The 15,383-nt window shown below is 42.0% G+C and overlaps 2 protein-coding genes across 2 annotated transcripts; both read left to right on the top strand.

The window, feature by feature from the left end:
- Positions 1–1,114: 1,114 nt before the first annotated feature.
- LOC307259846 (uncharacterized protein) lies at positions 1,115–4,359 on the top strand. Its single transcript, XM_080039878.1, has 5 exons — positions 1,115–1,640; positions 1,951–2,057; positions 2,467–2,538; positions 2,781–2,927; positions 3,094–4,359. Exons 1-5 carry the CDS (start codon positions 1,628–1,630, stop codon positions 3,445–3,447), a joined length of 693 nt encoding a protein of 230 aa, XP_079896004.1. The 5' UTR covers positions 1,115–1,627; the 3' UTR covers positions 3,448–4,359.
- A 2,948-nt stretch (positions 4,360–7,307) lies between these two features.
- grwd1 (glutamate-rich WD repeat containing 1) lies at positions 7,308–15,379 on the top strand (the record flags this gene model as incomplete). Its single annotated transcript, XM_080039501.1, has 7 exons — positions 7,308–7,530; positions 7,659–7,776; positions 10,717–10,879; positions 10,980–11,190; positions 11,511–11,656; positions 12,319–12,510; positions 14,781–15,379. 7 exons carry the CDS (start codon positions 7,308–7,310, stop codon positions 15,087–15,089), a joined length of 1,362 nt encoding a protein of 453 aa, XP_079895627.1. The 3' UTR covers positions 15,090–15,379.
- Between the last annotated feature and the right edge of the window lie 4 nt (positions 15,380–15,383).

Below are 15,383 nucleotides of genomic sequence, written 5' to 3'. Positions count from 1 at the left end.
GGACCACATCAGCAGGATTTTTGGCTTCCTAATGAGCCAGTCTCACAATGATCCACACTCATACCATAGGTATTTGAGTCTGTTGCTTTGCTGAAGCTTGCAGACTTTCGTCAATAAGAAATTGTGTTCTCTCCCCAATGCAAATCTGGATTTTATTTATCAAGTTCTACTGAAAGAAGCTCAAAATTATTTGCAGCAGCTCCCCAAACTAGTTACATAATTGCTTTCCCTCAATATGCCATGTTTTAAACTAGAAGACGGCCCAATGGTGGGTTATTTATACTCGTCATTAAACCCATACTATAAGTAAAGAGGTTTTGGAGTTGATGATGCCTCTGGGAGCATAATGCTTTGCTCGTGGAGAGGCCGCTGCACTCTAGTTTCCTTTTCCCATCAACAGAGGTTGGACTCTGGGAAAGTGTCTTGCTTTCTTTGGCTTGTGTTCAAAATAAGGGACTAACTGAAGAACAATTCCTCTTTCACACAAAGAAACAACTTTGTGCTTCCTCCCATTCGTTAATAATTAAGCCCTGTCCTCACACACCAAATATAACAAGACTTAACATAACCTGAGGGGACAGAACAACATCTCACAGACAGGGTGATGGCAGCTGTGCAGAATATTAGACGTCACAATCACACCATCCACCTTTGCAGAGTTGAATGAATATGTAAAGCTGTAATACATGGGATGACTTGCAAGTTCTGGCAACAAAGTGTTGCAATCCTGTGTGTCAGTTGTTGTTTTTTCACTGGAAAGTAATTTTGTGATTAACATAAAAAAATAAAAAAGATCATGTGATTATTACACAGGATGATATTGCACATTGAGTCAGGAGGGATAAAGCTGTGGATGGATCCACAGGCACAGAGGTGTGGGGGAGAAGGAGCAAATGAAAAACATACGCTCCAACTGCATGACTAAGCCTCCTTGGGCCCGGTTTGGAGGGGAGGGGGGGTAAGAGGGTGGGTGTCAGGGAATGTGGGGAGCAGGGGGGAGGGGGCCAAGTCCAGTCAATAGTGAGGTAAAACGTGTGGTGGTGGGAGGGGCCGAGACTTAAAGGGAGCAGACAAGCAATCCAGCGTAGCACTTTCACTTTGAGCGGAGCCTGTGTCTGATACGCACAGTGGCCAGAGGGAGAGGCAGAGAAGAGGAGGCCAGTCTCTCTCCCGCTTTATCCATTAACCAGTTCCAAGGGAGAGGGGAGTAATTCAATTTAGGTCCAGGGAGATTCTAGGTCAGTAGGGAGAGGAGGCAAAAAAAGGGAAGGAGATATAGTAACAAAAAGGAAACTAACAAAAGCTTTCATAGGGCTGCAGCCACTCAGGATTAAGTGGGAAAATCCAAAGTGAGGGAGCAGGATGGCGTGAGAGGATAAACGGGACACGTTTTGGAAAGTACCAAAAGGAACTCAAAAGGAAGGAATGTATAAGGGATGTTAACAAGAGGACTGATCATCAGGCCGTGAAGCAGAAGGCACAGCAGCGAACTCTGTGTCAGAGACCTCAAGAAACCACAGAGGAGGAAACTTTGCCTTTCACAGACTGACACAGCAAACACTGTCTGCAGAGAGATTACTGTCAACAAGAGAAATGGGGAAGTGTCCATTCTTAGAAAGATAAAAGGATGTCACTGCAAGGTGAGAAAAATAAAACAGAATGAACACTTGTAAAGTCTGTGAGTTACATGTCACAATCGGTGAATTAAAATCGATTTATGACAATAATAGCATTTTATAATAGCATTTTCCGGGGTCCTAATTCAAATGGAGCTGTTGCAACAACAGGCTGTTTCATGTGGTTTTTCTGCAGAAATAGCTAATTGCGGCAGGAAATTATGTAATGTTTCTTAGTAGGTATGCACTTTGAACAAGCTACAAACCACAGAAAGTTTCCATCAATTATCTGAACGTGTTCTGTCTCTTTCCTTCTTACTCATGTCGCACACAGTTTTGCTGTTGCTATCACTCTTAACGGTGCAATGTGGTGGATGTGACTTTGACTGGGAAGGTGTGAAAAACATTAAGACGACCATCGACTCTAATCCAACAGGATTTGTAAGTCAAAAGCTTTTGACATTTATTTATGATTTTATGCAGTCCTCTAGGGGTTTCTAAAGTGAAAAGGAAGATGCTTTCTATATTTACCTACCAAATGTATTTACTATGCTCTCAGTGAACGATAACGATCAGCTCCATCTCGTTATCTGTTGTTAACAGATCAGGAAAACAGTGCTTACAACTGACATGCGTAGCTTTATAAAAGTCAAGTACACATCGGGTAGTTTCCCCTCTGTGGTTTGCAATGTGGTTTTCTACATAACTTATCAATCTAACATCTTTCTTGTCAAACTTAATCATTTCTGTAGTTAAATTTAGTAACAACTGCTGTATAAATACTGACATATTTAATTATCTTTAGGTTTTATTCTCATCTTTTCTCTTTTTCTTTTGTCTTCCCCTCCAGCGAAAAGTATTTCCTATAAATTACTATGTAGTGCACCACTACAGAAGGAGCATGCTCTGTGATTCTGATCCGGTGAGTTGCTTATCAGATCGAATGGGAAAGTGAGCCCTCATGTGCAACAAATGCTCCTGTTTGCTTCTGGATCTTTCCTCACTAATCTGTAGCTCCTTTAACAGCCCTTGTTAGCAATAGACCTCTGTACCTTGTAGCCTCTGGTCTTGCTTGTTAATTGAGTAATTGATGTGGTTCTTGTGGTGATTTGTCACATGCATATAAATATGGGGTTGTTGTTTGTTCTACCCTTTTCCCTGTAGTGTTGCCTCTTCCCTGCTGCAGTGGTCCTCCTGGATTCCTGGCATGTGCTCCTCAGAAACCTCTGGGACGAGCACCTTAATCACTCCTTAATCCTCGATCTGAAACAGACACTGGATAAAATCATAAAAAGGAACAAAAATACAGAGGTGAGGTCTTCTTTTACTGTCACTAATTGTCTTGTTTAACTTTAGTTGAAAATATTTGAAATGTTATGTTGACTGCATTAATACAGATGTTTAAATTTTTCTTTGAAAGCCTTGTACTGTACCTTCTATCGGAGATCATCATTTGCTCGTTGTTTCTTTGTCACAGAGGTTCCAGGAGGAGACGGACCTTGCCCAATTCTCCACATTGACCTCCTCCCCTGAGGAACTCCTCAAGCTAACGTCAGAGCTTTTCACTCGATGGCTGGATGTAGGATGCCTGCCCTCCATTGAAACTTGCACCCTCCCGACTCTGCCCCCCTCGGTGGAGAGGAAGGACTATGGTCCGTCCAGGGCCAGACTCTTGACCACCAGAGCTATCGCGAGTGCTGAAGAAGGACTGCCTGAGAAGATGATGGACATCACACAGCCACTGTCCAGTGGTGCTCCTCTGTCCCTGTCGTTTCACGCTTCTGTCTGGAGCCCTTTATTATTCCGACTCTACTGGTGGTCGTTGCCATAGTTACTAAAAAAAAGGATATTTTTGATGATGCACACAAAAATGCAAGACATTTCCTCGCACTGAATGTTTGTTTTTCTTGTATTTGTGTTTTAATGCAGTAAGCTTTGTTAAAATGAAGTGACATGCACAGGTTGCATTTAATGTCCAAAGTTAGTTGGTTCACATAGTTAAGTCCACTGTCGGACAGTGCTTTGAAACAACTGATATCACACATTTAAACGCATAACTATCTTCTCTAGAGCAAGCCACAAGCTCCAGCTAGCTATGCTCTCCATGCTAACAAGAGATAAAAGCTGAGCAAGCCAATGCACATAAGCCATCGTCTTTTGATGTGGAATTCATCACTGTTTACAATGAATGTTATGTAAATGTAAGATATTTCAGTCTCTGGGTGTTTACTTTTGTACATAAATGTAAATTAAAGACTTTTAGATATACACATTGTTAGTTTTTGGTTTAATTGACCATATATAGTATTACAGACAATGATATCATACCTCGCGGGTTGTAGGCCTAAGCTATATTTATGGAGGTGGCAGCCGTTTGTCATCAGTAATGGGATGTGACATTTAATCAAGGACTGCACATCAATATCACTTTGAGCTTCTTGTACTTTATGAGATGAGTATCTCCATTTTATGATACTTTCTACTTCAATCAACATATTTGACGGGCAAGCTTGTACCTTTTCAACCATTATATCTGATTACTATACTTTACAGATATGTTTTGTTATGAATTAAACAGCCTGGCATTGTAGTCAGTCATTTAATTTTCTCTACAACCTAACATTGCTTAATAATGTATCAATCACCTAGACTTTAATTTCCTGCATGAAGTACTTTCAGTGTTTGTACTTTAAATGCATTTGAGTTACAATACTCATACAAAACATAGATCATTTAATTGTATCAGTTATTTTATTTTATGGTAGGCCTGAGTATTTCTTCCTCCTCTAGTTTAACTGTGACATATTTATACCGTTGTCCATTCTGCAATAAGAGTTTACATTTTGTTTATGGTTTTGCATTCCAGCAACAGGAAACAGAGTTTGTGCAGATTTATTGCGGTCGCCTCTTTCCCAGAACAAATCTTTTAGAACTATTTTGCAACTCCGGAGAAAACTCAGATGAGCGAGGAATGCGCAGAGGAGGGAGCAAGACTCCAGAGAGGTTCCGACTCCCTTCAGGATCAACTCGAGAAAACTAAATGCACCCATTGCTGCTCACACTTGCCCCTGCTTGTACACACCCACGCATGTAATGTGAACCATTGTCCTTGCAGGATCCTTCATGAAATTTCATAACACTTATAATACAGAGACATTGTTTCATTGGCATCTTTGGAAACAGACTTTTCATTGATTTTCTTTTCTTTCTTTTGTTGTCCACTGAAATCATGTAATAATTTGAAAGGATGGGACCAATGTATTACAGTGTGACTTCAAGTTACAAGAGTAACATCATCATAATGCTAGGAGACCAATTCTTGGACATATCACAAAAAGAAATGTAACAAAAGGCTCAAGAGCTGATATAATTTCCCTGTGTATCCCGAACAGTTCAGACAAGTAGAGCAACATGTTACCCTCCATAGCCTACTTAAATTTTAAGCAGTCTGTCCATGGACGTCGATTTGGCTAAACAAGTGGGGGGGACAAACAGGCATTCTGGAGTGCATTTTCAAAAGTGGGGGGGACAATGAGGAAACATCTTTTTTTCTCTTTAGTGCAGGTAATGAACGGTTCTGAAAGACGGCATACCCGCTCACTAATGAATAAAATGTATACAAAACACTGATGTCTGACACATAGGCATTTTGACCGTGCTCAAATCGAGCCGAAGCACGGCTGGACTGTCGCACAACAATATTACTCCGCCTCGGTCTCCATGGCAACCTAGCTAGTAGCATACATCAGGTCGGTACTACTAGCTAGGTTGCCATGGAGACCGAGGCGGAGTAATATTGTTGTGACACATACTTTATCCCGCTTATTACATGGCTACTACAAAAAAACAGCAATTAATTTTAGCAACATGTTGTTTTTATGGTTTTAACAGCCAAAAACAGTCCGCTACACGGTCGGAACTCACTCAGTAGCAACGGTAACTATGTCAAGCTGCGGCCAACCTAGAAGAGTTTAACAAAAAACAACTCGTTTCCCCAGCAACCCTGAGACCTTGTCTAACAACTGGAATAGTCATTGCAAACCCACTAGGTTCTTATGTAATGAAAACGTAGTGTAATACACCAGTAAATAGGAACGACCAAGGATACGACCTAGTAACGGGGGAATAGTCTGCTCGCCCCGCTAGAATGTCTGCTTCAGCTGACCGGAGGCTCCGGCTCAGCTGTTAGCTAGAGCTACTGTTTTGCTAACACAACTCAAGACTCGCACACTGTACAAATAATAATTGTAATCGGCCAATATGTTTAACAAGAGCTCCATCTAGCTAACAAGCATCATCCCCCAACATAAATAACACAATTCACGAAGAAAATGACTGCGGAACAGTTACATTGCAGGCTGCAGCCTGAAGTTACTGTCTAACTGTCAATATGCGGCCAAAGTAGCCTACTCACGTCGTGTTGACTGGAGTCCTGTCGGACATTAACCATGACTCCTGTGTTCCCTGCTCTCCTGATACATGCAAAGTCATGTTGAAAAAGTATTCCATTGTTTTCTGAACGAGTAGTAGCCCTGTTTGTGGACGTCTATCCATCAAAACTGTGACGTAGGTCCTTAGCAACGGCCCTTGACAGCGGTCTGTCTTGCTGGAAATAACAGACCTGTAGAATGCTGTGATTTACATAGGATTCTCAAAGTGCCATGTAATAATTCTTGATAAACAACATCGTCAGTATCCATGTGCCGCGACACAAGCTGCTGTTAGTGTCCGCTACATTTACAGTCATTAGTGGGCATAGAGGATGGTAATCCCTACAGTTTACACTTCACAACGGGACACTCGCCGTTGTCTCTCTGCTGCTGATTGAAATGCATCAGTCTTCTCTGGTGTGCAAACTAGCGGAGACTTCGGAGCATGTTCACTGTTTTGTCGTTGGTATCCACTGCTGTTGTGCTATTTAAAAAAAGTTTACGGTCTAAGCCTACTAGTGCCGAAACAATAGGCGGCGGCCAATCACGGTCGCGCGCGCAGAGAGAGAGAGAGAGAGAGAGACCTTGACGCTGTGTTTTAATACGGCTGGACGCACTCCATGTCCGGCTTAAAAAGTGGGGGGTACAAAATGAGTCTTGACGAAAAGTGGGGGGTACATGTACCCCCCATCCCCCCCGTAATCGACGTCTATGAGTCTGTCCATGTGACAAAACCTGGTTACCATCTTTGTACAGGCCAGGACCACTGACCCTTGTGTCTGCAGGATGTGTGCTGCTGCAGACGTCAGACACATGTCGAATCTACTTGAATGAAGTACAATTCTCTTGACTCATAGAAACTTGTGGGAGAATAGTAGACTCTCGAGGGTCAGTGCATGACCCCAACATGTGAAAATGATTCATCTGGTTTCTCTAACAAATGATGCTCTCATTTCTAAAGAGGAGGAGGAGGAGGAGGAGGGGACGACCCTGAACAACCACTTACATACTTAATTGGTATTTGTGCTTTAGCGTAGTTTGGGCAATCTCCGAGACAAATATTTGGAACTCTGATTTTTTTTTCCTGGCAGCAGGGAGCCCAGCGCCAGCTGAATTCCCGTAAATGGGGGGAGAGACAGGGAGAGAAAGAGAGTGGGAGAGAAAGGGAGGGAGGGAGGAAGCAGGGAAGGTTGACAGTGTGGGTTTAAACCACGTGGCCCCTCTGCATACCGGAAGTAAGCAAACTCTGCCATTACCCAAGATGTCTGCGCCCGGTGAAGACACGTTTGCCGAGGAAAGAGACGCGATGGAGGAGATGGACGAAGCTGGGAGCGACGAGGACGAGGGAGACAACATGGAGGACGAAGGAGCGGACGGAGAGGGGGACAGAAAGGTGTACGTGCCCGGGATCCAGCCGCTGCAGCCCGGAGAGGAGCTGCAGATGGACCGCTCTGCGTACCGCATGTACCACGAGTGTCAAACAGGCAAGTTGAAGTTTAGCCCATATACTGTAGGTTTAGCCCATAGCGGGGCTCCGTACCACGCAGGACCTGCAGCAGCGCGAATCTAAGTAACGGTGTTTCGTTTTTTTGTTGTTGTTGTTTGTTTCCAGGAGCTCCTTGTCTGAGTTTCGACGTCCTGAAGGATGGAGACGGAGAAGGCAGGGAACAGTTTCCTCTATCCATGCTGCTCTGTGCGGGCACACAGGCTGAAACGGCTCTGAGCAACAGGTAGCCTTCACACTGGTAATACTGTTAGTTCAAGCTGTTAAACATCTGAAATGCACTCAACTTCACATCCAAGCACCATCGCACGGAGTTGATAGTTAGGCTACAGTGCTGACTGCCTGCTTCACCCAGAAGCTATCAATAATGGTATCCAGGCCAGGCAACAGCTGTAGAGGACGCGGGAAGCATTCAGGTTTCAGATTCAGAAAACTTGTCTGTCATCATAAAAAATCGTCTTAAGGGCGTGGCTCAACCTCTCTAGGCTATGCTCCACCTATTTACAGTATGCCATGGACTCAACCAGATACAACATGAAGTGCAAAACATTCTTGGAGAAGGCATACTAAAAGCAGAATAAATATAGGCTACCTAATAAAATTAATTTAGATAGGATACAAATTACAATATAGCCTACTACTGCGTGCAACGTGGTTGTTTATCTGGATTTGTGGATCATTAGCTTTTTTATTTAAGATGTTTATGGCAGTGGGAATTAAGGAGTTTTTATACACTTTATTCAATATTTTTAAACACTAAAACACACAAATAAAGTGTATTCAATTTTAGACTACATTTCGTTAGCCTCATAGCATAATTGCCTAAATCCTATTTACTCTATTCTACTTTTACTCTATCTACTCTACAGTATTCTTCACCTACTCTACTCTACATCTACTTTACCCTACTTTATAACTCTTAAAATATGACTTAGGCAATTATGCTATTAGGCTAACGAAAAGTAGATGTAGAGTAGAGCCAATAGCAGCGATTTCCGTGTTTTCAGATTTACGCAGTGAAAAAACAGGACAGCTTGTCATTTGCAATACTGGCAGATGCAACTAACGTTCATGAGGCTATAAAAGCTGCATGAACGCCAGTGATGCATTTTCAACGTATTTCCGCTCAGGCAGGGGGCGGCAGTTGAGTAGGAGGTCCCTAATGTGGACAAGAGTCACATTGCTGTTTACGCTGTTATTTGAATGCGGACACATCGGACACAAGGTTGTGGTTTTGGTGATCCGATCTCAATGCGTCTTGAGAGTGTTTCCACCTGTAGTTCGAGCTGTATTCATGTGATCAGATGACAAAAATCAGATGTTATGCTAAGTGGAAACGGGCGGGGTCTAACTCTCCCACATATGTCAAAAACTTTCATTCAAAGTTACCTGGCTGTTAATATAGACAATATTTCAAATGGGAAACATCAGGGCAAAGATTGTATCTAAGTCAGGTTTTAAAATAACTTCTTTGAGACAGCAAAAATATGTACTTCTGTCCATAAATTCAATATCAAGTTATGACTGAAACACTGTGCCATATAACACCATATACAGTCGAGCCCGAAATTATTCATACCCCTGGCAAATTTTGACTTAAAGTTACTTTTATTCAACCAGCAAGTTTTTCCTTGATTGGAAATTACACAGGCTTCTCCCAGAAGATAAGATGATGTACAAGAGGCATCATTGTGGAAAAAAATATTTTTCAGGTTTTATTTACATTTGAACAACAATAAAAATTATTCATACCCTTCTCAATAATCAATAGAAAAAGCCCTTATTGGCTATTACAGCAATCAAATGCTTCCTATTATTGCTGACCTGTGTGTTTTGGGTCGTTGTCCTGCTGAAATGTCCACTGGTGCCCAAGGCCAAGTTTCTCTGCCAACTACCTGATGTTGTTGTTGAGAATCTTGATGTATTGCTCTTCATTGTGCCGTTTACTGTGATTAGGTTCCCTGGTCGATGGTCCAAAATTTGCCAGGGGTATGAATAATTTCGGGCATGACTGTACATAGAATTTATGTTAATATACTCTGGTGGTCTTTGGCTGACGTGAAGTGTCCCTATTTGATTTGTTTTGTTTTCAAGCACTTCTGTGTTATTAACGGCCAAGTTGGATGCATCAGAGCTTTCAGAAAAATCTGTTTCCCCTCAGAAATAATTCCCTTCAGCTGAGCAGAGGTCTATCAGCCAAATTAACTGAAAACATCTGTGTGGGTGCACAAGCCCTTCAGCAATAATTAATTCCAGACACTATAAATACATGTTTTTAAAAAGATTCCTCTGCATTTCTTTTTATATAGTTTTCATTTCTAGTCAATTTAATATTTTGAGTTTTATACAGTTTTAACTTGATGGGGGAGTTGTTTGTTAGTATGTATGTATGTATGTATGTATGTATGTATGTATGTACGTATGTATGCTGCTACCGGATATCAGGTTTACATTCAAACCTGTAACATGAACTTATGTAGTGAAACACAAGTTAAGTCTAATTACACCAACATTAGACTTAATAACAGTACTCAAGTAGGCATGGAAATATGACATTTATAAACAGTTTTTCTAGTTTATGGATATTGTGATAATAAAACACAGTGTTCAATTACTGTTGTTAGTTTCTCTCAATAAGTAACTAATTAGGTGTTCATTATTTAACATTTTACGAGTTGTTTTTTCTGACAAGGCCAACCAGTTAAACCCACATGTAAACAACTTTATAGGCAGTATAGCATCAACACCATAGATGGTATATAAAAGATCAACACACAGGTCACTTATACCTATCCATTTTTAGATGATCATTCTAGTCCAGTTGTCTGAGGCAGGCAGACAGCTACAGGTTGTGCTTTTTTTCATTATTTTTTTTTTTTTTTTTGCATAGCTTCAGTTTCATTTTGACATCATCCAAGCTGAAAAAGTTGGGAATTTTCCCATTCAAAGGAAACTTAAAGGGAAATTGAAAATATTTTTCAAAAATGAATAAGATAATCTTGCTTCACACTAAAACTCAGCGCTCGAATACAGATAAGGCATGTTTAGAGACTTCTTTCTTCAGTCTTTGGCTAACTTCGGCGTGCTCTGAAATAAAAACTTTACAGGCTATAAACCACTCTAGCTTGTACGTGGTGTCATGTAATCAATCTGTCATCTCTGGCAGACTTCTGGTCATGCGCATGCATAACCTCCATGGGACGGAGAAAGAAAAAGAGGGGGAAGAAAGCAGCGATGAAGAAAGTGATGACGAAGAGGAGGATGAAGATAAGAAGCCACAGATGGAACTGGCCATGATGCCTCACTATGGAGGGATTAACAGAGTCCGAGTATGTTGTGTATCATCTTCTAGACCCGCTAAGCCATCATGTCTCCTGTATCAGACACTTGTCATGTTCCTTATCACTTATTTTGCTTCTTTGTTTCCAGGTGACCCAGCGTGGAAATCAGTCACTAGCTGCCGTCTGGTCTGAGAAGGGACAGGTGGAAATATTTGACCTCCAAGCTCAACTGGAAGCCGTCCACAGTTCTACCGCGATGGCAGCTTTTGTCAAACGGCAGAAGGAAGCCACAGCTCTCTTCAGTTTCTCAGGTCACATGACTGAAGGCTTTGCACTTGATTGGTCACCTGCAGTACCTGGTAAGTGAGAGCTCTATATGTGCAATGCAGTGTGCTCTTTAAAAAAAAGACATACTACTTGCATACATCTTGGCCTTTTGACACATAAAAAAAAACTTTTATAAATGTGTCCCTAACTGCACATGATCAACCTTTTGATGAGTCACATAAGTAGAACAGTTTGATTTTCCCTCTTCCTCTAAACGGGCTCTCTCTCTCTCTCTGTGTGTCACTCCAACATCTACAAATTCCTTTTACCAGAGGTTTGAAAAACGTTATGGTGGTATCTTTTGTTTTATTTTCATCTTAACATTTTGTCATCTGTTTGTCTTTATTAACAGGTCGTCTTGTCAGTGGAGACTGCAAAAAGAACATCCACGTGTGGGAGCCACGAGAGGGAGGGACTTCGTGGCAGATTGACCAACGGCCTTTCAGCTCCCACACCAAGTCTGTAGAGGATCTGCAGTGGTCTCCCACCGAACCCACGGTACATTTGTAGGGAAACAGTGACGCAGTGGGTCAGACTGTGGTACTGTGCGTATATGGTACTTCATCTGGCAACACAGGGGCTCAGTGTTAAACCGCATCTGCTCCACAGCGAGATTTAAAACCCCACAAACTCAGACTGGGATCTACCTGTTCCTGTGGGCAGGGTTAGACAAACATGTTAGGTGTCCTCATCGACCACAGTGCTGGCCTCAGAGCTGGAGTGGTCACACCAATCTGAAAATAGTGCAGAGGGTGAATGTCTCCACAGGGATTAATATTGTCATTGTCAAATTTTTAAAGCTAACCACTGCAAATGTGTTTAGGTGGAAGTACAAGGTGTGGTGACTTGAAATACACGATAGGAATGAATGAAACTATGTCGATTTCAAAAACACCACCTGTTAACACTGTAGCTATGTGCAATCATAGTGTAACTTATATGTTACCTGCAACACAAATATGTGAAGTCTACTCTATGTCACCAAACTAGTTTGTGGTATGTGGATGTGAATCCTACAGCCTGATCATGGTTGTTAGTTTTTTGCCTCTGAGTTCAGGTTTTTTTTTTTTTTTTTTTTTTTTTTTTTTAATGTCAGGCTTTTTGGTGGACCTGTGGAACATAAGTGGTGTTGACTGTAATTTCTCAATGGCTCGACGCAGGTTTTTGCATCTTGTTCGGTGGATCAGTCCATTCGTGTCTGGGATATCCGTGCCCCTCCCAATTCCATGCTGTCAGCCAATGAGGCTCACACGTCGGACATCAACGTCATTAGCTGGAACAGGAGTGAACCATTCATCCTGTCAGGAGGAGACGACGGGCTTCTTAAAGTGTGGGATCTGCGGCAGTTCAAGGTAAACACCCATCACTTATCGCTTAGATTTTTATATCTCAAAATTTAACTGTGTAATCATTTTAATAGTGCCAAATAATTGTTGACCATCATACAGCTATGAGTCATTATTACCTAACATGTTACACACAGTTAAGATCACACTATTTGATCAGTGTTGTCATCACTGCACATTAACCTACCATTAGAGCTGCAACACAAACAGTGTTGAGCCTTCTCGGCATTACGCCATCAGAAAATCAAACAGCTCACAGTGTGGTAGGCGCACCTAACTAATAACATTGTTTCGTCTTGTAGCTGTTGTACAATAGTTTGTTATTACTGCACTCACCCTCCTCCTAATACAGGAATCCATTTTTAATTTAGCTTTGGAAGCACACTCTTAGAACCTGTCCAATTTCTTGTTGCAACTTGTGAGGGGGGGAGACAGGGCCGGAGTGGGACTCATTTTCAGCCCTGGAGTTTCATGCCTCAGATCAGCCCACTTTCACGCCGACATTATTAATGTAATGTAATAACAACCTTAATATGTACGTCTGCAAAAGTGCACTGTTCTCTGCACCCTTGTAATTCTGTGTTTTTAGACTGTGTGGACTCAAATGCTCCTGTTTAGCCTATAGCCTACTCAGGTGCCTGCCATGGTGCTACTATGTGCAGTAGGAGTGTACGGAGACGTCATTATCTGTAGGCTATCTGTTCAACAAACACAATTAGCCTATCTATATGTAGGCTACCTGTATTCGGATATGAAACCGGAAGTGGCTGGGGCTTATGGGCTTATGTGTGAAAAAAACAACAATTATTGTCCCTTCAGAGCCTCAAATTGATTTAATATTGGCATATTATCAATAATGAGATAGGCATATTTTCCTCATACTGTACTCATCTGTTTCTCTCTCTCATTATAACTGTCTAAGCCCCTACACGTTTGATTGGGGGACATTGAACATTCAGAGTCTGAAACAGTAGGCCTATTACATCACAGTAAATCATAAACTTGCCCAATTTATTTTATTTTTTCATCTCTGTCCCTTTTTATTTTTAACTAAACTAAGTTGTATCATCGATCTAGATAAGATTTATTTTGCCCGTTTATTTCCCTCTTCTCTCTCACTCTCCCTCTGTCTCTCATAGGCCTATCTCTGTCTCGCTATCTCTCTCTCTCCCTCTCTTTTTTAATTTCTAACTTAGTTCAATGAATAATTACTTTAGACTAGGAAACAGCGTTTTATAATCTAGTGGTCTAATTGATCAACGCACAAAAACGAAACTTTTTTTGAGCAAATCTCTTAGTTATAAACAGATTGTATGAACTAAACAAGCGAAGTGTTTGCAGATCGAATATTTAAAGATCGATTTTATTAAATGAAGAGACGTGGTTCACGTTCAGAGATTTGAAATAAATAAAAGTCAGGAGGGACTGAAGGTGACTCGGGGTCACAAACATCCAGCGGAATGGAGAGACCGCAGCTCACGGGGCCATGCATAAATGCAGCTGGTCTATCTCTTTTCTGCCACGGCAGCGGAGATGAACAGCTGATAGGTGCCACTCAAGTTAAGGCAGAACGCGCCGCGTCAATTTAGTGCATGATAGGCAAAATAGATAAATAGTTGTTTCCTGAATAATAACGAGATTATTCGCGAAGTAAACATATTCGGATCGATCATCTCATTATCCGTGCTCATCCGAATAGGCCTACATGTTCGGATTCTGGCTCATCCCAGTGCAGCCGACGCTCCAGTCGCCATTGTCCCGAGCATGCATTGAACATATATGACTGGGGGCTGTGACTAACTTTCATAAAGCCTTTGGTATGAGCGCAGAATTACAAGTTATCTTTCACCTCGTAGTCCGACATGCTGCTAGAGAGAGACACGCAGCAGGGCTAGGAGGCCCTAAATTCTGCTTCAAAATAAAAGTAATCTCACGTTACGCCAGTTAGATGCTTTTAATGTGAAACTGAAGCTGTAGGAAATGGTCAGTTTCCATTAGCAGTAACTTAACTGCGGACTAATAATGTGATTTTTAATGCACCAATAGGTAAAATGATATTTTAACCCAGTGCCATGACTGGGCCGGCCCTCGCAGCCCAAAAACCAGAGCGGCCCACCGGGAATGCTCCCGGTTCTCCCGATTAGCCACTCCGGGCCTGGGGGGAGATTAGAAAATACACAGATGTATAAATGAGCTTTAGGATCAGTAGTTATAAGCCTGATGATGTGTCGGATAGCTGTTACACTTAAGTGCACTTATTCTGCCTTTATTTGCAGACTGGGCGGCCCGTTGCGAACTTCAAGCAGCACAGCGCTCCCGTCACGTCGGTGGAGTGGAGCCCCACTGACTCGAGCGTGTTCGCCGCCTCAGCAGCGGATGATGTCGTCAGCCAGTGGGATCTGTCCGTGGAGTCATGTGACGTGGGCGCCAGAGTGGAGGGGGTGAAGGACTTACCCCCTCAGCTGCTGTTCCTGCACCAGGGTCAGTCAGATATCAAGGAGATCCACTGGCACCCACAGATTCCGGGCGTGATGATCTCCACGGCTCTGACAGGATTCAATGTGTTCAGGACAATATCTGTGTAGTGTGTGTGTGTGTGTGTGTGTGTGTGTGTGTATATGTTTGAGCGACAGATGGTTTTTGCATTTACATGAGTAGTACACGTTTAATGTGTATGCATAAACATGAGCAGCAATCCTTTATATTAATAATGTACATAACTCTAGCTATGTAGGTTACAATTCTTCTTTACTTTTATTGGCCAACATAGGCGCCATACGGTGCCGTAATCTTTACTGTGGGACTTCCTGTCTGTATGCTTTAAAGATTGAAAATATTTTAGGCATTCCCTACTACATGCTTAAAATAAAACATTTAAA

Source organism: Ammodytes marinus, assembly GCF_949987685.1.
Source record: "Ammodytes marinus genome assembly, chromosome: 13".
NCBI classification, from domain to species: Eukaryota; Metazoa; Chordata; class Actinopteri; order Uranoscopiformes; family Ammodytidae; genus Ammodytes; species Ammodytes marinus.
The sequence above is the reverse complement of the archived record's forward strand: the minus strand, read 5'-3'. Positions and strand labels throughout refer to the sequence as shown.